Raw genomic sequence first — 25,324 nt, 5'->3', positions numbered from 1 at the left:
AATTTTTCCCTACAATAAGCACATACTGGGTTTATCTAACTCCCCCTCTCCAACCCGTATGAGCCTTTGCTAGCAGAAGTCTTGTTAAACCAGAAGTCTCAGTGGCAGTTTTCACATACATGTATACATGTGTGTGCATGTGCAACACACATACACATGTGAACTATCAAAATACTATTATAAAGTGAGTGTTCCTTCTCAACATCCCTTCCCTGCCCCCCCCACCTCCCTCCCCTTCCCCAGGCCAGCATATTTTCAAAATAGACAGGAACTGAGCACTTCCAAGAGCCATCCAGCCCCTGGTCACACTGCAAATGTCCCGGTGTGCTGACAAGTCCCCGGGGCCACCTCTAGGACAGGTCTTGACGAACGGCCTCGAGTTCACAATACTGATTCCTTGGATTCAGGGTCTGCTGTACTGCTTGTGTTGGAGACTCGGTTTTTGTGAGTTACCAAAGGTGATGTTTCCGTTTCAGACTTGTTGTTGGCAATTGCTTCTACGGTGACTTCCTTTAGCTCCTGCTCTCTGTCTTTCTTGTCTTTTTCATTCAGGTAATTAAGGATGCCTGCTCCTAGGGCATCCCCTTCCACATTCACAACTGTGGTGGTTCGGTCCCTGGTTAAGATCAGAAACAAAAACCAAAGCAGCAGGCTTTTAGTTTAAGAGAGTTGACAATAAAGGGAGTTGATTCACCCTTGCTGATCCACTAACATCAGTGGAGGTGGACAAGGGAGATGTAGTGTTATCACAGGTGTTCTCCACAGAAGTATGCACAAAAATGTGCACCAGAGCTGGTTTAAGGTCAGCCAAACTTACTACCACCTGGTTCTGGTCTCTCAGTGGGTTGCAGCAAAGGTACTACTCTTTCTCAGGCATCCTGCTTTTCCCAGCCCACCTCCTTCCTCCTCCCTTTCCCCAGGCCAGCATTTTTCAAATGCAAGTTCAGAGCAGGAACTGATTTTGGGTCTATCCAGAAAGTGACTCAGAGCACCCAGCTCTCTTTTTTAACCACAGTCACTCGCACCTTAATCCAAACACCTACTTAAGGGGTCCTTCCAAAAGCACAGAACGATTTGTGTTCTCTGCATGTCTTGCTTGTAGCACCTCTCCTAATCTTTGGTCCTACAACACAAAACTAGTGTGCCAGGATGTAATAGAGGACGTTTATGGGTCATAAAGAAGAAAAATTTCTTCATGTGTCTTTTGAGACTTGTTCATCATTCTGCAGCCTAAGTTAACATGGGCTCAGCTTGTAATTGTGGTCCTCTCTGGTAATTAAACAGTTGGCATTAAAACAAGACACAGGGCTCCTCCCTCCCTCCTTCCCCCTTTTGTTACAAGGCTGAGTTCCTTGACTAGAACAGTGTTGACCACAGAGGGATGCTACTACATATTTTGAAACAAAGGCAGCCAGCACAACACAGGCTGAGGGCAGCCCAGAGTGAAAGGAAGGGCAAGATTTTCACTCTTGCCTCCAAGCACTTGCAAGTACAGGTGTGGAACACACAGATAGAACTGTACTTCCTTAGGAAGCCGGGATACAAGTGGCTAGCCACTGCTTTGCCTCTCTCTCCTGTCCTTTGGAGGTGGCTGATCCCCAAGAGGTTACAGTAAGAAATGAAGCTGTAGCATTAGGATTATGCTCCAGACCTTCTCCAGCCTCTGGAATTCAAGAGGGTCCTCAGGCATCCTAATTTCCACATCTGCTGTGGGAGTACACCATCTATACAGAGAGGATGGTGTTTCCAAAAAGCAGTGCAGAGGGCTTATGGGCAGTCTAAACCAGGAACTGCCCAATAACCCACCAACTGGAACAAAAATACCTCTGTGGGATTCAGATCACCTGACCCATACTGACCAGTCATTTCAGACCACTACCTAACTTCAACTAGAGGGCTTGAAAGCAGATTATGCTTTTAAATTATCAGAGCATGCTTACTCCACTAGCATTTAAACTCTAAGCATGATGTAATTCATGAGTGCTCAGAGAAGTCCTTCCAGTTTGATTCTCTAGTACTTGAAGAAGTGCAGCCAGCCAGGCTTGTTTGAGGAAAAGTGGAGACACCCTTTTCCACAGGGTTCATCCAAGCTACAAGAAATCAATTGCATGTGGCATTTACAGTTATCATGCACTTGTGACTGCATCCCCAAAACTTAAAGCAAAACAAATTTTCTAAGCTCTCCTTAATCTAATTTAGGTGGTGCAGAAGGTAAATTTAGGCCTTAAAAAGGACGTAACTGTGCTAAGTGGTGAGATAAGCTTCTCCAAACAGAGCTTGCATGGAGGTAATCCCTCATGTTTCAAGGAGGGGAATGGGTCTTGGAAAGAAAAGGTGACAACACTGTCTAGTAAACTTGTGGCTCTCAGCAGCATGTTCCAGTCACGACACTGCCCACAGCTGTGATGAGTGCCACAAACTCTCCCTGACAATGGACAGCAGTTCTCTGTGACACCTGTGTTGTTGCTTTGACCAGTCTTGAACTATAAAAAACCAATAGCTGACAAGAGCTTCTGATGGAGACTGCTTCCCATATGTCACCAAGGAAACTTTCCATCACTATTCAGATTCAACTTCCTTTCTCCTCCCCTTCCCTTCTAGTGTCCAACTAACTTCCAGCAATGTTAACACCTTCTGAACAAACTTTTAAGAATCCTTCTAAAGGGAACTGAAGCCAAGAAGAAATAAGTTTCAATAAAGGCTGAATAAAAAAGCTGAACAGGGATTTTAGCATTCTAACTGCTCTAACTGAGAAGGGACCACCTTTTCCATTACCTGTCAAGAGCTACCTGTCCTGTAGGCAGACATATCTTGTAGGGTCTTATTTTATGCTGCTTTTATTTCATATAGGGTTATATTTTGTACTTTGACTACTGTGGTCCTTCTTTCCAGCTGAACATGCTACAAGGAGGCCATAATGAGGTGGATGTCAGTCTCTTCTCACAGAGTAACAAGTGATAAAGGAAATGGTCCCAAGTTGCACCAGGGGAGGTTTAGATTAGATACTATTTTTTCATAGAAAGGGTTGTAAAGCATTGGAACAGACTGCTCAGGGAACTGGTGGAGTCGCCATCCCGGCAAGTGTTCAAAAAACGCATGGATATGGCACTTGAGGACATGGTGGTGGTGCTACACTGATGGTTGGACTTAAAGATTCTTAAAGATCTTTTCCAACCTTAACGATTCTATGTTTCTATGTCATGCAACAGCAGATACATGTGGCCTGAAGTACTCACACAATCCAGTCCACGGCCAATATCAAGGAGAGGTCGTTGGTGGGCAGCCCGATGGCCTCCAGGATGATGGCGATGGTGAGGACTCCTCCGGCAGGGACCCCGGCTGCTCCCACGCTGGAGGCAGTGGCTGTCACGCTGCAAATCAATTCCCATGCCTGGTTAGCAGGAGCTCGTAGCTCTCCTCTGCTGCACTTGCATCACGTGTTCCCATGCTATGGGAATTGTAAACAAACTCTACAGCATGGGACACACAGATCGTTCGCTTCCCAGGCAAACCCTTTCCTGCCTGCTAATGCAAAGGAATGGGTACAGAGCAGAACTCTCAGCAGGATCCACAGCAGTTACCAAGGCAATGGCTCTGGGTTTAACACCTTAATTGCCTTTTCAGAATAAAAAAGCAATCAACCAATACAACTATACCCTGCTGCCTTACTAATATAGCCATTCCCAAGTCCTGTATCAGTTCCAACATGCTGAGTACTTTACATCTCCTGACCTCAAATGCATAAAGGTAAACCTTGCCATGCAGGGCACAGTCCCTTCTCTGTGTCTCGTTTGCACTCCAACACAGCTCCTAAATCAGAAGCTGGAAACCTGCGGTGCTTGTGCTACGGTCACAAACTACACACCTTTTTGTGTGCAACTGAGCTTTCCTTGGGCTATTCACTGCATCATCCTCTGGCCTGTGTTAACACCTCATTCACTAAGAATACCTGAAAGGCTAATTTGGCCAACTCCAAAAAAGTAATAATGCCCCAGCCCTGTCTTAAATAGATGAACAATATACTGGGAAGTGTAATAAGGAAGGAAGTAAAACCAGTTCAGGGGGATAAAAAAATTCCAAGAACCAGCCCTAGGAGGTGTCTGTTGGATGCAGCTATGACAGCTCAGCACAGTGAGGGGCCAGGACTCCTTCTAGGATCCTCACTGAAGAGATTTTGAGGCAGGAAATGAAGATAATAACACCTTATGGGATACAGGATGTGGGAGGATATTCCAGGCATGGAGAGGAGAGAGTCCTAGAGAAGGAAGTAGGACTTAGGTGGTGGAGGGGATAATGGAGCAAAGCAATTAGGAGGGCAACAACAACAGGTTTGATCAGGAAAGCCATCAATGTGATGGTAGGAAGGGCAGAGGTAAGCAGGAGCAGAGTCTTTGGTATGAAATAGATGCATAAGGAACTGAGGAGCTGGCAGGAGGATCCAGAGAGGGAATTGGGCTGCTTTCTGGGTAGAGCAGCATGCCTCAATTACCCAGCCTAATGGTGACTGGAGGATGGAGGAGTGAGGTGCTTAAGGAAGGAGAGGAATTTCATGTGAGAAACAGCTTTAAACCACTCAAAGTCTGTTTCAGAATTCAATTACCCCTCCCAGGTCCTACCTTTCATTAAATCAAGCCTCTGGAAAATCCTGTAAAGGTTTAAAGACTCCATCCTTTAATCACCCTATAATTATGTTTCATGGCAGTTTGCAAGCTTTAGGTCAGAGATGTGGAATGCAAACTGCTAGTTATTAACAGAGGGACCACAGGCTTGAGTGTGTCTGGGGACCAGAAGGATGTGGTTGCAATAGCGAAGCGACTTACAGAATGGTGAAGATTTGCCCAGGGTTGAGGTCGACGTTGTTCAGCTGAGCAATAAACACAGTTGCCATGCACTGAAAAATAGCAGCTCCATCCATGTTTACAGTGGCCCCAATAGGAAGGATAAACCTGCTGATCCTCTTGTCGACCCCATTGTTCTCCTCAATACACTTGATCATGGATGGGAGAGTGGCTGAGCTGGAAACAGAGAACAGGGAGAAATCAAACACTTCAAGGTGCACTGAATGGTCAGTCACTGCCTCGTGGCTTTCATGTTGCTAACATGCTGCAGACAGGATGTCAAGACAACAATGCCATTTTAGAGTCCTTCTCTGTTATAATGGCAATGAGGGACTCTCCTTGTTGAGTCTTGAGCAGAGGTATTTAATAATCTGCTTCCGTGCAGAAATAGCTGATAATGACTCTAATCTCCCAGAAGCAAGACCATGACTTAACATAGTATGAAGCATTACAAGTCTCAAAACCACAAAAATACACCAGCAGATGCCAATACGGCAGGAGAGGTTGTAAGGAGATGATTTAAAATCTCTTCAACCCAAACCATCCGATAATTCTATGACAATATAAACACAACAGATTGTACTAGTGCCTTCTCAAATGAACAGAAAAATAAAAAGAAAATATCACTGTTGGATTTATTTCTTGCATTATAAATTAAATTGTTTTATTCATAAACCCTCTCCTACTATATAGGAGGGTTTATGAATAGTAGTTCAGCTTCTGTGACAGACATGCATCTACTTTTGGAGATCACCTGAAATGATTTTATATATTTATGTTATTTGATCAGAAAGTGTAAATGACATGCTCAATAGTTTGGTTATGACAAATAAAAGGTGATCAGGCCAGATCTTTGAAATCAGTAATGTTAAATCCCTTTGAACTAGCAATCAAATCTGCTTTGCTCCTGAAAATTAGTCTAAACTTGTTACAGGCCCTTCTGAACTTAGAAAAGTAAACTTCTCACGGCAAAGTCCCTCACTACTGATCCTTACTCTACTTAAAATTAAAAGGACAGCTGGCAGGATCTTTTTAAGGCCATTATTTTCACCTTTTATTTTCCCCAAATATTTCCATCTCAGCATCATGCTACAGTCACAGTATTTTGAAGAACTGTTTTCAACAGCTAATTATCAGTATGTGATGTGTGGCAGGCTGCTGACAGCAGTGAGACTCTCTACTCTCTGAAGTCTCTTTTTTGCAATCTCAGGAATAATATTCACACCTAAAACTAAAACTGGGTATTATCAGGTTACAGTGTCATATATAACCAGGCTATAATCCCAAAAGAAGCACATAAACCCACCTGGAGCAAGTGGCAAAAGCAGTGGCAAATGGTGTGACAAGTCCTAAGAGAAAACGATACGGATTTTGACGTGTGGCTGCAAAATAAATAAGTGGCAGAATGATTCCTCCATGGATGAAGTGGCCCAGAATAGAGGCGAAGATGTATTTTCCCAGACTGGTCACCAGAAGCACAACATCTTCCATTTCCACAATCTTGCTCCCAACAAGGAACATAATGCCAATAGGTACATACCTGTGTAAACGAAATATTGCCTGTCATTAAGAACAAACAAAAAGCCTTGGAAAATATGGCGTTTTTCATCCTGGAGATAATGTTCTTGTAAAGAACTTGCTGCTCCTACTGAGGGGTAGTTCCTTATTCACCACACACTCAGGGTAAGCAAATTGGGAAGGCTTCTCTAACACTTTTGCTTGATGGATGGCAAGCAGTTAAATTGAAAAAGCTCTGTTCACTTATGCCCTCAAAGACACAGGTAGGAGAATGCGAAAGGGAAGCTGAGCAGGAAGCAGAAATGCTGGCAGAAGCTACCAGGACAAGACACCAGTGTGGAGTTTCAGGGTGGAAGGCAAGCAAAGACCTAAAGCTGAAGGGATGGCAGATGGAAAGAAAGAAAAAGGAGCAGTATCATGTCACTGGAGTAGAGAAAGGGGTGGAAGAGTTGGGTCTTACACATGCAGAAACTACCAGCATAAGTATGAAGTCAGGTCATTAAAATCACAGACATACTGGATGCCAAGATACTCAGTGTAGGAAAGAAAAAGCTATGCACATACCAGAGAGCTCAGCTAAAGGCTGCTGATGCACATGCCAAAGATAGCAATTAGCTCTGCTATTTGCCTACAAAGGACTAAGTTAAATGATTAAGCTTGAAGAGCTTCCTTCAAGCCAACAGCCAGGCAGACACACATATCCATGCCTCCTATCCAGAAACATGCCACGTCAGCATTTGTTTAAAGTTTCTTTCACCAAGAGCGCTTGGAGCTACTCCAAGGGAAGGGCCACCTGCAGGCCACAGCCACACCTCTGGTCCCAGCAGTGCAGCTGGGAACAGCCCTGGAAAGACAGAACTGCCTTTTCACCAAGAGCACAACAGCTCTAAATGAACTGCGTGAATCAGTTCAGGCCCAGGGTCAGTTCCTCCCCAAGTTCTACTGGGATGTTTGTGGATGAGTACCTCTGCTGATGCTGTCCACACTTCATCCTTTTCTGCTTCTAAGATTTAGAAATACTACAAGATCACCCAGCTCCCCAAAACCCTGCCCCATGCACACATGTGACTACAAAAGGTCTGCCTGTACATCTCAGGAATGAAGAATCCAATGCCCATGTTCAGAGAAGCTGATTTGTTGAGTAAGGACAAACTTCAGAAGGTTTGGTTAAGCATGCAAAGGTTTGGAAAGATGGGCAAGCCTTAAGGTTGCCAGATCACCCACTTCTTCCTAGCCTGCCTCTCCCTCAGTGGTTCTGCAGCTCCTCTGTTCCATGCAGAGAGTACCTCCGTATGTCCCAGATCCATGTGAGCATCCTCTCCCTTGGCCAAATCTCTAGGGGGGCCTGCTGAACATTCCCCACTCAGCCTCTGCCATTGTGCCACCTACTGCCTTTGAACTGTGTTTCTGAGCACCCTGATTAGCCAGATCCAGCTGAGCCTGGTCCTGCACAAGCTCCGCAAACATGAATACTGGATTCAGAGCTGAGATTGGATTCCTCCCCTGGAAGAGGGAGGCTGGAGAGGAAGGAGCTGAAAGTTGAGACCGAAGTGCTGCTAAACGGTCCTGCTGAATAGGACTAGATACAAGCTCAAGCTGCTTTTTCTCTTGATAGTATGATTTCACCCATTCCAAGGTATCCTTTGGGAAGGACATGCAGCTTGACAGACTCTGAACAAATACCAGGACAACTAAAGAGACTTAAGGAAGTAAAGAGACCAAGTAAGGGCTACAGTGAACTGCAGTGTTAAGAGTCAGCAGTGGTCCCCATAATCCACAAAGTAAAGGATTACATACCAACTGATTGGCTTGAAGTGCTGGCACTGTAATGAGCTGAATACAAGAACTGCCTCTTATCAGTATTCAGTGTCCAAGGAATTACACTCAAGAGCAAAAAACTTAAGCTGCTTGGAGACTGAATTTTTCAATCCCTTATGACAGCAACTAACACAGAGATCTGCCTGTGTAAAATCAGGTGTTTTGTTAAAACCTTTCTACTTCTTAGAGAGAGGAAAACAGTAGGAACGACAAATGCAGAATGAAGGGGAAAAAAATACATCTGCTAAAGTACGTTTATAGCTTTCTCAACAGCTTTGGAAAGGGAGTGAGAAATGTCCCACTGTTAATATATTTGCTATCCTTATGAATATGTTTAACTTTGCATGTGAGGTATTATCACTGCTGGTTTCACAGGAGAGGCCTAGATCCATCCAGCTGCACAAGGACAGGTATGATACTGCTCTGAGGCCAAGATTTATCCTATCTGACAGAAAGCCCTGTCAGGAGGCTGCTCCTACCCTGGCTTAGGGGGCCTGAACCACTCTCTAGAGGTGCCTGCCTCCTTCAACGCTGGTTTCTTGCCTAGGGAGAAAGTTCAGTGAGGTCCAGTTCCTAACATACAGACCTTTTTTGATGCCAAAAGCTTTGTGAGATGGGTCAGAGCAACATTCAGCCCATAAACATGTCTAGACTCCAGGGAAGTTAAGTGAAATAATGGACTTGCTCATTAATAGGCCAGAGAAAAAGTAAACAATCAACTTCAGGAAACAGAAAGCTAATTAATTCTACTAATTAATCAAAAAGGAGTCCTGCAGAGGCATTATAAACAAATGTCTAAAGTTTTTCTGACTGATACCTTAAGCTACGAGTGATTGTCTAATTATAGGGCATGAGCAAGAAGAAAAGACCACATAGAGTGATACCACGACAGTCACTTTTGCTGTGATGAGGGATCTGGTAGGAAAAAGCCAGATAGACAGATAAATGGTAAGTTTCCAGAACATAATATTGTACTAAAAGGTGCATCTGCAGTCACACACTTACCACATAATCCAGGAAACCAGGACCATGGTCGCCTCATTGAATGAATTAAAGAAGCGAATCAGATCTTCCCCCTCCTGGCCAAGCTTTTTCAGGGCTACTCCCAAAACCAGAGCGAACAGCACCAGTCCCAGGATGTTCATCCCTTCAATCTCAGTACCGACAGGGATCTGCAGAGAAAAAAAAGAGAAGGCTTGTTAGATGTGAGATCAGCACAGAACGTAACAAAACAGTCACCTCATTTTGTTGCCACCCAATTGATGTGAAGTCAACAAGCAGAACCTATTTTGGAAAGAAGAACCTATTCTGTTTGATCAAACGATCTGGATGCAGTTCAGACACAAACTTCTCTAGCCATGAGCTGGCATGGATTCCCTGGAGAAGGAAAGTGCCTGCTACTACCCCCTCTCGTGCCCTTCAATATGATATGTGTGTTGTCAGTGACCTGAGCAGGAAAATCCCCAGTTTACTCAGGACTTTAGTGCAATAATGAAACCCATGAGAAAACAACCAACGTTATGAAGAAGAAAAGGGGAAAAGGGCAGAGAAAGGCAACATACTGTGACAACCTACTCATTAACCTGTCCATGTCAGCTGTGGGAGATACAGAGAGAACAGAAGAGATACCTGATCCCCTCTCAGAAATCATGTCACTGCATAGTAAGAGGATAAAAGCAGGATCCACCTATTGACAAAAACTACTCTGCTCTGCTAGTCCTTCATGGTTTGTTTCTCAAAGAGAGTTGGAGCCTGTTTGGCAATGTAGTATCATACGAACTGAATGAGTGCTCTTGTGGCTACATAAAAATATAATTGTTTTGACAAACTGTTTTTTTTTCCCTCCCCAACTTGGCAGTACAGGCTCAATATGTCAAATTATTGTTTTATTTGGAAGAACTTCTATAACAGATGAGGTTTGTGTACAAGTTTTGGCCTTTTGGCTGGTTTAAGTGGACACTAGCTCAACACTAGGAAAGAAAAACATATTCTGAGCTAAAAGCTTGAAATGAATATTGACTACAGATTTTGGGATACTGTTCTTGTAAATCTGATAAAATCAGCCTGCTTGAGATGATGTTTTTGCTGGAAGGATACCACTGAACTGGACTGTCTCTCAATGGCAGGTGGAAACAAAGCACTGCAGGGAAGGGGGTAAAACATAAATTATACACAAAAGCAGGAAGGCTAAACTGCTGTTAACAAAAGTGTTTACAAACAGTGAAGGTGCTGACATTTTTATTTGCTAATACAAAATACTTAGATATGGGATCTGCAATTTTTTATGGTAGTTGCTTGCTCCAGGCTAAGCTGCCATTATTTATTTGATTTCCAATTGAAAGAACTGAAAACATGGACAGATACTAAGCATGAGGCACAGTGTATCTCCAGGGATGTCTGAAGAAAGGTGCCCTTTCCTCCACACACAGTAACACTTTTCTGTCTGGATAGTTTTGGCTATATTCTGTTTTGTGTGTCTGAAAGCCCTAAACTCTTCAGTGGTTAGAAAAGACCAAAAAAATGACACCCTCTTATTAAGTGGATAAACTGTCTGTGTACATGGGATATTATTTTATAATATAACATCTTCTACTGGGTTCATTTGATACAAGACTCATACGAAAAGTTCACCTTGGAATGGAATTTTACCATAATGGCCACAAACTTTTTCCACAAATAAAACTATCCTAACAACACTGAATATTCTTTTGGTTTGGTTCTCATTCTGAAAAAAAAATTGATGTAAGACTTTGCTATGGTACAGAAATTCAGTGTTTCAAGCTACTGAAAGAGATCTGGATGTTACTGGGGAGGAATTTAACTATACTACATAATACTGATGTCTTGCAAAGGATCCTTTAAACTCCTCCTACCAGGGATTTGCTTCTCATCTCATGAAATGCAGTGGTGTGAGCCTGAAGCCCAGGAATCCACTACCATTTGGGCTTCTCAGAAACTTTTCCACTTTCAGGTCTTGCTCTCTGTTTCTCTCTCTTGAGCCATTTTTTTTCAAACATACAACATTCATCATCATCTCCCATCACTGCAGTTGTAGGCAGAAGATGCATCACTTGCATGGTGTAGTAACTTATTGCAAGAAATTTCTGCCTGCAAATCAAGGGGACGATCTGCAGCATTCAGGGAATTTCACCTCCCTGCAGCACAACATGGAACAAGTCCAGCAGTAAATCTTCAGCAGAAGATCCTCTCAATCCCAGCCTCTAATACTGGCAGATGCTGAACAGCCTTTTTGTGCTCCAACAGAAAAGTGCATCACCCCAAAGGGGCTGCCAAACCAAGCAGCATTGTGAACACCAAACAAAAACAGCTTTAATGAGGACTTTGTTCCTGGACAAACTATGGGACACGTTATTGTTTGCCTGAAATTATGCGTTCTGGTAGGAAGATTCGTGGAGCTCTTCTGGTCCTTGAATCTCTCTGAAGATCTTATTGTTTTTTAGCTCTTGAAACAAAATGCTTATCAAGGAAACAACTGCTGACATTGAACTGTCCCAGTAGTAGGTGGCTGAAAAGAAAATGCAGCCATGTGATGTGAGGAAGAAGAGCAACCACTGGTTTGTGTATTTTTACTGCTGCCAGAAGAGGAACTGAGTTCCCCCAAGCCTCCCTGTGCTACAGATGGGGAACTGAGATAGTCCATGCCCCAGGAAGCCTTGCTGCCAAAGCAGCAGAGAGGATGTAGCCATAAAAGCTGGGTAAACACGAGGTAAGCATGTGAAACAACAAAAAGGACGTGGCTGAGCAAACATCTACATATCCACTGTTCATTTCATCAGCAAGAGAAGACAAGGCCTACTAACCAGTGGGGGGAAAGAAATATAATCAGTGGAAAATTTTGGTCTACACTGTGCATACGGAAAGTTGAAGGAAAACATTTCTTCTCTTCAATCAAATATTCTGCTGATGAAAGAAAAAAACCAGATAGGAATATCATTTTGCTTCCCTGGAACCAAACTTCTATCACTATGATTTCCAAAAAATCATACTCTTCCTTTCCAAACTTAATCCTCATCTATCCACAAATACTATGGTCAGATCAGTACTGAAACTGAGCTAACAAAAGTGAGATGATGCTTTCTTTTTATTTGGTCCATTCATCCCTAGAGACGGTAGGGCGTCTTCTGGAATTAAAGAAGCTCAGGTCTGGTTTTGCTCCAACAACTGAAGAAAGGTTTTGGAAAAGCAATAGCAGAAATAACCTTTACATCATAACTGTTGGCAAAAACAGGCACCAGTGACAAATTCAGAATATTTTTCCTGATATTACATCAGAGAGGAGACTGATAACAGGAAAAAGAAAGAAGAAAAACGAAAAATAATCTTGAAATTTAAACTGCCAAGAGATGCATTCCTCTCTCTTAAGGAAGAGTGATGGCTTCAAACAAACATTAACAAATACTTGACAGCCAGGACTATGTTCAGTGGATATGTTTAGCCTTAATCCATGCTTGGTTGCTAAGGAGCCCCTACCAAACTTGACACTGAAGATCAATAGAAGAGTCTCATTCCCCTTTCATTTGCTTCTGCTTAAATGTAGAAAAACTCTATAACAAACACACAAAGCTAAGTGCACATTGCTACAGCCTTTCATACTGAAATTGTTTTTCAGCAGCATGAAGCTGCAGGAGCATCTACTGCCCAAGGACACGATAGCACAAAAGGAGAACGTGCTCTTTTGTGATTCCGCAGTCGTTGCTGTGCATCCGTGTCAGATGGGGTCAGTGTGGATCTGGGCTAATGCAACCCAACAGGCACAGGCAGAGCCCGGGTGGATGGAGCTGCCTTCTCGCCCAGTGAAAATGCTCACCGTGTGGTGTCCGGGATAACTTTTCCCCTGCTCGGTTCATGCGTCAGCCAAGTCACCTGTCACCCTGTCTCCAGGGCTGGTGAAAGTTCAGCCCATCAGTTGAAAGCAGAGCTCGTAAACACTCTGTTCTGCATCACCTGCTCACACACCATGCGTGGGGAGGAGAAAGTAATGAAGCCAGTACTTCCTGCACCCGGGGATATGCTCCAGAGTCCCTCTGGATGATCATAAACCGATTTTCCCTTGATGATTTTACAAACTAGTGGGCGAGCCCCAGCTGAGCCCTGCCATGACAAATGCAAACATTAAAAGTCTGTTGCCCTAGGGGCATTCAAATCATATTAAAAATATGGCAACCCAACATCTGATACTGAGCTCAGATAGTCAGAACGAGCCTGAGGAAGAGAAATAACCTTGAAGGTAATTTCTCAGACCTGTCTCCCCAAAATCCAATGAAAGCACATGAGATACTTCATTTGGAGCAAGGCGACACCTTGCAGGGGTACTGGCTCTGTTTCACAGCATGCTGCCTGTAATTATTGCTGGACCTGCAACATGCTGTCTCTGGCCAATAATAAACATGTTTGATAGACCCATGATGCAGGAGAGATGCCACTCAATGGGATACAGAGCATCTCTGAAGTCCTACAAGCTACATATGGAAGATAACACTCTCTACCTCGTCTACACCAACAAACTAGTTTCTTTTTTGACACCATTCCAATAACAGCCTATTTGTAATGTTCTGTCTGTAATTTTTACGCCTTCAGCTTCAAACAAAACTTCAGCAGCATGGCAACTAAAAAAAATTCTCAACCAAATTCTTTTGTGTTTTTTTTAAAGAGCCTTGGGTAGTGGAAAAAAGCCCATTCTCTCCAAACTCTTAATGAAGATAAAGGTTTAAGGGACATACTCAGCCAGCTGGATTGCTATTTAATTCCAAGTCTACAAAAAGTTATTTAAAAACAAGAGGCAGTGACTAATCAAAATTTGGATCAAGTGAGATCAGGTCCAAGAAAGCATGGCCTAAAAAATAATGTGTTTTGGGTCAGACCAGTTGAGCTTAACTCTCCTCCCCCATCATAAATTTTTTGTGTGGCTGTGGGTAACTCATCTGCCTTGTGTGTCTCTGTTCCAGGCAAAGAAAAGTACTTGTTTCTTTCTAATAACTGCTGGAAAAGATTAAAGACTTTGAAGTAGTCAAATGTTACAGCTGACAAGGGCTTGTTTAAAAACCTAAGAAGTGACCTTACCTTTTCCAACGTGACATTTCCAGAGGTAGTGTTTCTGAGCAGCATCTTATAATCTGTCGCATACTGCAGGTAAGAAAAAAAACATAACCAAACAAACCCAAAAAACAGTGAGACAGGCATTAAAATTGTCAGTAAAATATCTAAAATCTAGGGCAACAGTTTACTTTGATAAATAAACTAGACACCTCCAAAGTAGGGCACTTCTTTGGGCTTGTTTTCTTTAATTATAAAATGAGGGAAAGAAAAGGCAATTCCCTGTGACAACAGCAGCATAGAGGAAAAGAGGACTGCTTTATTTCATCCCTGAACACACAGAACACTCGAGGCATCACAGAATATCCTTTCCTTAGTGTTATTTTTGTACTGCTTCTGCTTTTACTCGTGGAATACTGACTTGTACTGTATTATATATTCACTCAAAATGGAGCTTGATTTTAAGAGATTGACCTTGTTTTGATATGAAAGCAAACCAATAGAACACCATGAAGGCAAAAGCTATTATTCCACTCCTGTATCATGAAGAATCACTCTGCCCCATAGCAATATTCTCAGCACTATCTATTCTGACATCCAAAATTAGCAATGAGAACTAAATCAAAATCTTTTTGGAGCCCTGCAGCTCCTGTCCGTCAGTCTAAACCACACTATGTTCTGGTGCCAGTTATCATCCTACCACACACAGCCTCTGTTGGAAGAGAAGCCAGGCTGAGTAATTAATCCAGCAAGAAATAAAATGGAAAATACTGAATAAAAGCGTCGGGTAACAGGTAATGCTTACCCACATGGGAGTCTAAAAGTCTTTAGCCCTGTCAGTTCCGAGCCCAGCTCTAAACTATGTACCCAAGGGTTTGCCAGCTAGCTCTTGCAAAGTGGTAAGCAGCCTGGCACAAAGCAGAGTTGCCACTGCTGCCCAACACACCACCCAAAGTTTAAAGTTTAAAGAATATTTCTGGTGAAGGTACAAAAGATAGGCTTTGAATATGCTTTTGTTTGACGAATATTTTTCAAAACCAAACTACTTGTCATGGAAGTTCTAAGTCCGATTACATCACGTGCTTTTAAAAATTCCAGTTATACAATTAAATTAACTTTTGGTATTTTCTACGCCATATTTTTAGCCCTCTTGCAAAAAAAAGCAGTAACTTTCTCTGCCTGTGCACCGTAGCTCATGTCCAAAGTCCATATAGATCTTACCGTTCGGAAAGCTGCAGCAACAAGATTTGCAGGAAACAGGTTTCTGTAAAAGACAAACAAGAAAAGTAAGTATTCCTTGTAGAAATTCTAAAATGAATGCACCAAGGTGTTTTGCTCTCAGAAACAGAATTCCTTTTGCAAAGGCAAGCATATGGGCACTGGTGAGGTGTGTAGTACAGAAGATACTCTGGCAGCATGGAGCAGATGTCTTCCAACGTCTCCAGAGGTGTCAGTGCCATCTTCTTTGGCTCACATAAAAAGGTCCCTGCTTGTCTGCCAACCTCACCATTTGAGTAGGGCCACCAGAGGCAATCAGACACAATGCTGGTTATACACACCCACCAGCCAGTGGCTACAGAAACTGGCTCGGCCACGCCAGCTGCAGCAACAGCTTAGGGCCTCCAGTGTCAGGCAGATTTTTAACATTACTCATGTGATTACACTGTGCTCACAGCATCAACATGAAGGACAATCCCATCAGCAAAATCCACTTAAGAGAATGGCTTAACCCTTCAACACAACAAGGTCAGCTTCCCTGAACGCTGAGGGAGAGCAGAGCAATATCACAGGCCTGACTTCTCTGCAAGGGCTTGGACAACACAGATGGAAAGCAGGGGCAACTCCTATGGAAAGCTGCAACATCTTCACACAGAAATGCAAATCTAGCAGCAGGTTAGGGCAGACACATGCACCTCTGCTGGGCATCCAGTGTATTTCCGCATCTAGGAAGCAGCGAGGAAAGAAAAATGGTGAACTGGGCCAAGTAGGGAAAATGTTGCTTCTTGTTGTATTTTATAGTTGGTGTTAATGCTACAATTCCTTTCTCCCCTTATGCTGGGCAAAGAGCACGTGTTCCCCTAGCCAAATGACAGCTTTTTTTTTTTGTGTCAGAAAGGAAAATAGGAATAAAATCTGATCTCTGGGGTCATGGCAGGACCCTAGTTGGTGAGGGCAGGGAAGGTGATGGGTATGAACTGAAAATACTGACAGCAGAAGGCATCAAGGAGGCACAAGAACTCTTATGGTAAGGAAAGAGAAGACCTTACCCAGAGACAGTTAACTCTGGTAAAAATCATTTGGGAAGCTGCTCCCCATCCTTTGCTCCTTGCTCTGCTCCGAGGACACTGCATGTGCCTCCAGGCTGTGCCCTGCTAATGGTCCCCGAGTTTTTGCTGTAGTTACCCTGGCAAACACGACATTTCAGCTGTGCTCGTTCCATGACCGACATGGAACGTGCAAATCCGAACCACAGCAAGAAACAGAGCAGCAGAGTCAAACCTTTGAAAGCAAGAGGAAGATTAAAATATGGCCCAGATAAGGACTTTGGTCTTTTTGGTTGCATAGCTCCATTCTCCTGCCACACAGGGAGTTTTCCCACAGCCTTGACAGCAATTGTAAAGTACATGGGACTTCATCAAACACGTGGCTGCTGTGAACTACCTCAGCCTCCCTCTCTGTTTTACTACAAGTGTATTAGGAGACAGCTGCAAAAGCCAAACTGCTCTAAGAATAATTTGCCTGCTGGAGTCTACATTCCACTGAGGATGAAAGAAACAGCGACTTTTTCTCCTCAAAAGTTGACAGTACAGCTGTCTGTCTGAAAGCAGGAGAGCGAGCTCTAATTCTGCAAAGATGCTTAAGAATTGGTCAAATAAGATCAATGGAACAGCTAATGTGCATCAGTGCTTGCACAGCTGGAACTCTCTGGTGGATAAAAACCTTGAGGAAACTAAAAGCAAACTTGCTGTTATCAGGAATAAAATATCACATATACAAATGGGCCCATGCTGTTGGGAAAATAAGGGTATTTCTTTTCAGCTTTCCACAGCAGGATGATTACCTTTTTAAAAAAAGAACTGACTGGACTTTGAAGAAGCAAAGAGATGAAAAAAGACTGAAAACCAACCAGAAACCAATTTTTTTTTTTCTTTAAATCAGCTTTTCCATCCCGATGAAAACAAAGCCAAAGGAAGCAATAGTAAAGCCTAAGCAACATGGTTCTCCAATGTTTAAATGTGGCCAAGAAACCAAACCCTCCACAATTTGCACGGTATGCCAAGCATGGGCCTCACTAATTAAACACTAACTTATCTCCAAGTATATACTTAAAGCACATACTTGAGTGATGGCAGCAATCCTGTTACAGCAAGGCAAGGGGCAGGTTCTTGCTTCAAGTGTGAATACTGCTAAAGCTACTCAAATAAGAACCTAGAGCACACACTTTTCTTTATCACTCCAGCACCAGTCGCAGGACTCGACTCTGAAGGCAAAGAAGAGCATTTCCAACAGTTCACCAAGTAAAAAACCTGGATCTTAATCAAGCAGCTCAGAAGAAGTTGTATGTTCTGTTCAGCTCAACTTCTAACTACACCTGACTGCAAAGTACCCAAACCACACAAAATAATGTTTTGCTCCTCTCTGTTTCAAATCGTGAAGTTCAAGAACAAAATGTGTTGGGACATAAAAAGCAATCAACAAATAAATGGCTTACCTTGGAGGCATGAGGTCTGCAAATACTACACTCATTGCTCACCTAAGCTCAGTCAGCACGTGAATTAAATTCAACTTTAATTACAGGTGGGTCAGATCACAGGTTCTTACCTTTGGATGGATTTGTGCAAGAACACCACAGCAATGCCTAAAAAAAAAAAGGGGGCAAGATGCTGCATGCTTTGGGGAGAGCCAAAAGCTGGCTGGTGACCTGCCTGGGCCCATCATATAATTGTGCCTGCAGGGTTTGCTCATCATGTACAGCAAGGCAAAGTTCACCCACCACAGAAACCCAGACAGCTCTGTCCCTGCGAGCCAGCATTCAGTGCGTCCCTAAGCAGAGGAGTCACATGGGGAAGTGTGAACACCCCTCCTGTGAGGGTGAACCAACAAACAGGAAAGCTGATGAGCTGGGTAATTGGGCATGCAAATTAAATGTGGGTGTCTGCCAGTTGGTTTTTCTGTTAGGACCAAATGTTGAGAAGGTTTTTTTGCTTCGAAAGCCCACAGCAAATGTGAACGTGGAGTTTAGGGAAACAGGGAAAGCTATAGGTGAGCTGTGTTAGCAGGTGGCTGGAATCCCATTCCTGTCACCACCTCTCTCCTCCTCCCTGGTTTGGTGCCCAGCAGGATCAGAGCCAAGCTGGCTTTCTGCAATGTCACCTACTCAGGCAGGTGCCAAGCCCCCTGAGCCCACCATACCAGAGCCAGCCTCTTCTGCCACCTGCTACCCACTTCACAGCAGGTTGTGTCACTGGACTGCTGACTGTTTCTAATGGCTCCATTCCTGCTGTTTCCATACCCTGTGCCAGAGAACACAGTTGCCTTTTTGAAGCAGATGTGGATTATCGCACGAACGTGACGCTGAGTGAACCCTGAGTCTGGGTGATAAGGAGCCCGGCACAGCAGTGTGGGATCAGACAGCTTTGGCCCCATGATGCACAAAGACAAAACCTGCTGCATGTGGCCAGAATGAGACAGGGGACCCATGACATCACAGCAGGCGGACAGAGGTTCTTCGTGCATCCCAGGTGCTCCACTGCTGCCAGGACCTCAGTACACACACACACAGACCCAACCTCCTCTCTGGCATCAAAGTGAAACAGGTGGTTCTACAGAGAGACTTTACTCCCCTCACCACACACCAGGCAGGAAAGTCTCTCTCCGTTGCAAGTTGCACAGACAGCCCCAAAAAAGCCCTGTATCAGAAATCCATCAAACAGCTGTCGAGGGTGACAGCTGTGTCCTGGGGCTGCAGCAGCAGCTGGGCTGAGCCAGGAAACCTCCAGGTACCTGCACAACACACGGTGTGAGAAACCACCCTTCTCAGATCCTCTTAAAATAGGAACGAGAAAGCAGCAGCAGCAAGGGTGGGCGTTACAGTGCGTGAATATTTTCTGCTTGAATACTGTGCTCATCGCACCATCTCCCTCTGCACAGCTGGATAAGTGCATCTTCCTTCCTGTGAAAAGCTGCTCTTACCACCTAAAAGGGACCATTACTTCCCTAATCAAATTTAGCAGGAAGGTCCCACTGTATTTTTGTTGCAATAGAAATCTCTGTTTAGCTGCAACGCTTGCTGCTGGAAATCTCAGACAATAAGGGAACTTGGAGGTATTAATGGAGCAAAGAGGGGCTGTAGCTCCTCCCATTCTCTATTTTGACATTATGGTCAAATTGCTCTCTTCTTTATAGGCCTGAATATTTCCACCAGCAGGATAAGGATTCCACAGGAAATCCTTCATTGTATGTGTAAGGGATTATTATTAATAACTGTTTCTAAACGATGCTTTTGCTAGAGCTCTGCAAACAACTTTGCTCTGGCAGCAAAAGCATGAAGGGATATCCAGACAAGTAGAATGAAACCCTAAAATACTACACATTCCTCTTGCATAGCTTCTTGCAAAAAGGTTCCACTTCCGATGCCAAAAACCTTGCTGTTGGAAAACATACTTTTGTGAGGGTGCCTAGAAAAAAATATTCTGTGTTGCACTATCTCCAGTTTTGGTTTTTTTTCCAGTGAAGTGTTTTCAACGGTACAAGTCCACTCACAGCAACTTTATTGCCATCTGTGGCAAAATGATGAAGCCCAGTTTGAATTCCTACACTATCTTTATTTTTCTTTCTGTCCCAAGATTTCCATTCATTATCACAGAGTATTTTTTCTCATCTGCTTTTTGATATGTACGTGGGTGCTCAATACACACTCTGGACATACACATATTTCTCAGTGTGTGCATTTGTTTCAACACAGAGAAACATGAACATGTGTTTACTTATAGCAAATACTTGATACTTTTTTGCCTTAATGTTCCAGCCTGCATCTTTGTTACTTCAAAAATAAAACTAAAGAGGGGAGAGTCAGTTGTAAAAGGCAACAACCAATATAAAGAACTAGAGAAAGGAGCAGAAATGTTCAGAGATTTACCAAAAAAAACCCACTAGACAGTGCAGGCACATGAATGAAAACACTGAGTTCTTCCTACAAAGAAGCAATCCCTGTACTTCAAGGGAGATTCCACATGGAAAATGACACAAGCCAAGGGGGACAGTAACATTTACTTCCCTTTCTTTCTGGAGGTGCCCCAGAGTTAAGAACTAGACATCAGCTTTGAAAATCAGTGGTCAGCCCATCTCTTTGTGTAACTGCAGCTGTTCCCCGGCCAATTTTTATTCTATTTATGACTACAAAGGTGGCATCTCTCCCTCCTCTTCTAACAGTCATGTTTTACTCTCTTTCCACACTGGGACTTCAGAAACAGCCTTAAGGGTTGCTGCTTTTGGGTGACTCAGTGGGAACATCAAGGCTGTAAGAAACAAGTGCTACTGGAGCAACTGGTGCCCAGGAGAGGGTCACTGCACAAGTGCTCTGGATCCTATGGTCTACTCTGGCCAGCTGCTCTGTAGTCCAGATGGCAAAACACAACTGATGCTACTCCCTGTGCTCATGTCTGCCTTCCCTACTGCTCCAAAGGTGCTCAGAGCCAAGGCACGGGCTCACTGACAGCGCTGTGGGTACTGCCTTTGGCAGCACAGCTGGTAACATCTGGCACAGAGACAGACAGGGCAGTGAGGAGCAGTAAAATTTAAACAGCTTTTGCAGACTTGCCTGGCAACCTGAGAAACCTTGACCTCACTGCTTGGGGCAGACGTGTGGCCCTTCGTGCACCCTTCCTATAAAAAAAGGGATGATGCTACTTCCTCCTTCCCTTCCCAGACTGTTACAGCTAGGGCTGGTTTAAAAACAGAATTCCCTTCCCAAAGCCAATTCCACAGCTTCAAAACATGTTTTCATCCCAAAATTGGGCAAAGAAAGCCTGTTCCAGACCTTTTTTTCCACTTGAAAAAAATATTGTAAAATACTTTGTTGAAATGCTCTTTTTTTTTGAAGCCTGAGGTCTTCTACTTGAAGTCTTTTGTATAAACTTTCAGCAAAACATTGACCTCACCGAAATGAAATGTCAGGATCACCCACTGATGGAAATTTTGACAGGATCAATAGGTTCCTTTGAAACTGTTCAATTCTGTTCAATCAGCAAATATAAATCAGAGCTAAAACAAAACTCTGACCTTATTGAAACATGCAGTTGTGACAACTGCCCATCAGAAGTGTTAACAAATCAGTAGATTCTTGCAAAACACTTCATCTTGCTGTTTCAACTGCTTTACAACAATCTATAGGCTGTTAGCAGGTGGCAGGAGTCCCATCCTTGTCACCACTCTCTCTCCTCCTCCCTGGTTAGGATCAGAGCCAAGCTGGCTCTCTGCAACGTCATCTACTCAGGCGGGTGTGAGCCCAAGAGCCCATCATATCACAACCAGCCTCTTCCTCCACTGCTACACACTTCACAGTCAAGCTCACTAGTGCTCTTTATTCTCTGTTGCTTTATCTTCTCCATCAAACCAATGAGCAAGGGACAAAACCAGAAATTCTAAAATTTCCCTTCACTCTCCCCATCTTCTGCTGGCACTCAGTACTCGACTATTTGGTACAAATGAGCAGCTCTCTACGTCAGATGCTCTGGAGATGCTCACAAGGTCCACCTTCAGCTAAGACCACATGGAGTAAGAGTGCACTGGAGCCCGGCTTAAGGTAAGAGCCCACAGTGGGTCCTCTGGAGAAGCCCCCCTTTCTTCACTGACATTGGAGAGAGTTAAGGAATTCCAAGGTCCACCGTTGAGTTCAGAGAACACCCCACTTTTTGTGTGGTTTTTTTTAAGCCATCAGCCTTGTGGATGCACCTCTGAACTCTTGCTGGATCCCTCCCATGATCACTGCCTTTGGCCATGCCTTGGCTCCAAAGAGCTGCCCACATGACAGACTGGAGATGAGATGAGCCATCAGCACCCCTGCTGTGGGGCACAAAGGCCCCTTATGGCAGTTCTGCTGTCCCCACCCCATGTCCTGGGGCAGAGGACAGTGTGCACAAGCCCTGACTAGGCATGCTCAAGGCGTGCTTCCAGCACTTGCCAGAAGGGAAACCGGGAGGGTACTCCAGCGGCTCCAGCCAGACAAATCAGACCTGGAGGTTACGGTCAATGGACAAAATAAAACAGAGACAGCCTTTCAGGTCACCAGTGAGTCATCATTCACTTGCTACCAAAGCCCACAGTAAATCTCTTTTCCAGAGGTTGGGTCTCCTTGCCTAGATGCGTGTTTGTGGGGAAGCTTTAGACTTGGAAAAGGAAAACCACGACCAAGAATTAAGCTGGCCTCCAGACACGGCTGCAACAGCGTAAATCAACACCTTTGGTCATTACCTAATAGACTTCCCAAAGGCAGAAAGGATCTGCATGCCAGGAAAGGGCAACTCTGCTGTCCCTGCAGAAGCCATGGCAAATAGTGACCAACAACTGTGATTTCCTCTTTGCTGTTTCTTCCTCAGACCATGTTTTACAGCTGCTTTCAGTGTTGTAGGGGGACTCAGTTTACCCATTTGGAACTCATTTTTACCTTTTCTCTGATATCAAGCAGCAGCAAAGCCATGAAGGACACAGTCAATCTTGTGACACAACTGAAAACAAAGTTTTCTTGCGTCTAATAGAAAGTTTCATGACCAAATGAGAGAAAGGGGGAAGCAAAGAGCAGGATGCTGAAAGACACCCACACCAAAAGGAATGACTTCAGTCTTTCAGGTCCTATAGACTCAAGGCCTTGTTGTCTGAAGATAAGGTTACTCTAGTAACTTCCATCACAACAGGGACTGAGTTCAGTGCTCAAACAAGAACATCCACATTTTCAAGAACAGTTAAAAATAATATTAAATGGCAGAGGGAGAGAGAGATCTTATTTCCTGAAAATCACATACTCACTCCATCCCTAGGTCTGACAGGGATTTGTGCTAAGACTGGAAGTTTTAGTGATGGCTGTGTCCAAAAGCATCTTTTCTGGACTGAATTTCACTGTCATTGCTGTGACAACTAGACTGTCCAACAGAGCAGCTGCAACAGCCCTTCCCTGGGCCTTCAAGAGAAAGCTGAACTCACAGCCCACTGTACATGGGGGAAGGCCTCACTTCCCAGAAGGAAATTTTTCTGCAACCCATATGACTTACCCAAGTCTCAGCATCATGAGCACTGCTTTGGAATTACAGACTCAATGCCATCACCATCATAACCCCTTCGAAGAGGAACTCTCCACCTGCATTTACAGACCAGAGCAAGAAACAGCTGCCTGCTCCCAGCTTCACAGATATTACCTGCAGCCTTGAAGCTTGCTGGAGCATCTCTGCCTTGTTTCCCAACTACATCCTGCTCCGTGCTGCACGGTGACACAGGAATGAAACACCAGCCACAGTAGCCACACCAGGATGCACCTGGGGCAGCCACCACTACAGTCGTCTTCCCAGCTCTCCACAGTGTGCTGACTCCATTTTTGGCAATTTTCCTTTACCTACCTACACTTCCATTGAACTCCATGTCACCTTCACAGACAGACCATCTACTCCCTCTATTCTGTTACTCCTTCTTAACATGCTGTCAGGAGTTGCTGGTCCTGAAGAGAGATCCTTAATGGTTGGTTCTTAAGAGAGGTGAGCTGAGGACACTAAGTACAGGGCTGCCAATGGAACAAATCAGACTTACTTTCAGTCCAAAGGGACCATACTTCTCTCTGGGGAAGAAAAGGACATTAACCTGAATTTGTAAATACAGTTCTGGGTTTGGGGTATTTTTTTTTTAGAAACTCTTTTTATCTTTGTTGCCACATCCACTCACCCAGACACAGCAAAAAAATGTCTCAGCTGAAAAACTGAATTCATAAAAGAAAGCAAATAATTCAAATGAAAATCCCCCACTCGGTGTTTTAATTAGCAAGATATCCACTAAGCACAACTTTCTAGCCACTTCGCTGGGATGCAGGTCACCCACCCCCCCTCGTTTGCACCTTGGTACAAAGCGTGAGGAAATGCAGTTGGAAGTCCCATATTCAAAACACCAGCTGGATGTTTGCCTCATTTGTGTGAGTGCTACACTCTACTCTTATTTAAAAAGCCAGACAGATCTCAACAGGGTTTGAGGAAAAAAAAAAAAAAGGTGAAGCTTGCAACTTTGCAAGGAGGAATAAGGATAAACGAAAATACTATGATCTGGTTAGAAGTGGAAGCTTTGCTTCCAGGTAGACTTGGGGAACATGAGTCTTGCCTTTGCAAGATGCAGAGGTGGGATGGGAAGCCCACGAACCTACAGGGTGTCCTCACGACAGACGCTGTTGCAGTTATGTCCTCGATGGAAATACAGTGTTGCATTTCCATGCCCACATCTATAGGAGGGCACTATAAAAGGCAGGCAAGCATTTGGGTGAAGAGACTGAGTAAAGTGTTGGGGAATAAAAGAAAGAGGTGTGTGTGAGGGATGGGGAGAGCTGCCCAGCCCTGCCCTGCCTGCGGGAGACAGGCAACAACAGGTAGCGGGGCAGGGGAAAGTGCCAGGCAAAGCCATCCCTGCCCCACAGCAAGCACCCAGGAGCTGCTCTCCCTCCAGGCAGAACCAAGAACGGGCCCAGGCACCCAGAGCTCTGAGCAAGCCTCGACTCATCCTTGCAGCCACCCAGGCAAAATTAAAAACAAAGTGGGGAGAGGCAGAGCACCGTGGAGCCCTACACCTGGCCGGGCTGCAGGTACCTGGGGAGAGAGAGGGGTGCTTCTGGAGAAGGCAGGATAAGGATGAGGAGGATGATAAGAAGGAGGAGGATGATAAGAAAGAGGAGGAGGAGGATGAAAAGAAGAAGAATGAGGAGAAGAAGAATGAGGAGGATGAGGAGAAGATGCAGGAAGATGAGGAGATGCAAGAGGATGAGAAGATGCAGGAAGATGAGAAGATGAAAGAGGATGAGAAGATGAAGGAGGATGAGAAGAAGAAGGAGGATGAGAAGAAGAAGGAGGATG

The 25,324-nt window shown here is 44.2% G+C and overlaps 1 protein-coding gene across 1 annotated transcript in view; it reads right to left on the bottom strand.

Annotated features, from left to right (window-relative positions):
- Window positions 1-282: 282 nt before the first annotated feature.
- The window catches only part of SLC1A4 (solute carrier family 1 member 4), a 25,799-nt gene continuing 757 nt past the window's right edge, over window positions 283-25,324 (bottom strand). Inside the window, exons 2-8 of the mRNA XM_027694968.1 lie at window positions 15,450-15,492; window positions 14,256-14,318; window positions 9,180-9,346; window positions 6,145-6,378; window positions 4,821-5,015; window positions 3,237-3,371; window positions 283-616 (exon numbers count right to left, since the gene is read on the bottom strand). Coding sequence (XP_027550769.1) covers window positions 382-616; window positions 3,237-3,371; window positions 4,821-5,015; window positions 6,145-6,378; window positions 9,180-9,346; window positions 14,256-14,318; window positions 15,450-15,492 — 1,072 coding nt within the window. The 3' untranslated portion in view covers window positions 283-381. The remainder of the gene's footprint in view (window positions 617-3,236; window positions 3,372-4,820; window positions 5,016-6,144; window positions 6,379-9,179; window positions 9,347-14,255; window positions 14,319-15,449; window positions 15,493-25,324) is intronic.

This window comes from Neopelma chrysocephalum, unplaced genomic scaffold (genome assembly GCF_003984885.1).
Source record: "Neopelma chrysocephalum unplaced genomic scaffold, ASM398488v2 Primary Assembly neopelma1_99, whole genome shotgun sequence".
Taxonomy (NCBI): domain Eukaryota; kingdom Metazoa; phylum Chordata; class Aves; order Passeriformes; family Pipridae; genus Neopelma; species Neopelma chrysocephalum.
This window is presented reverse-complemented; position numbering and strand designations above follow the sequence as displayed.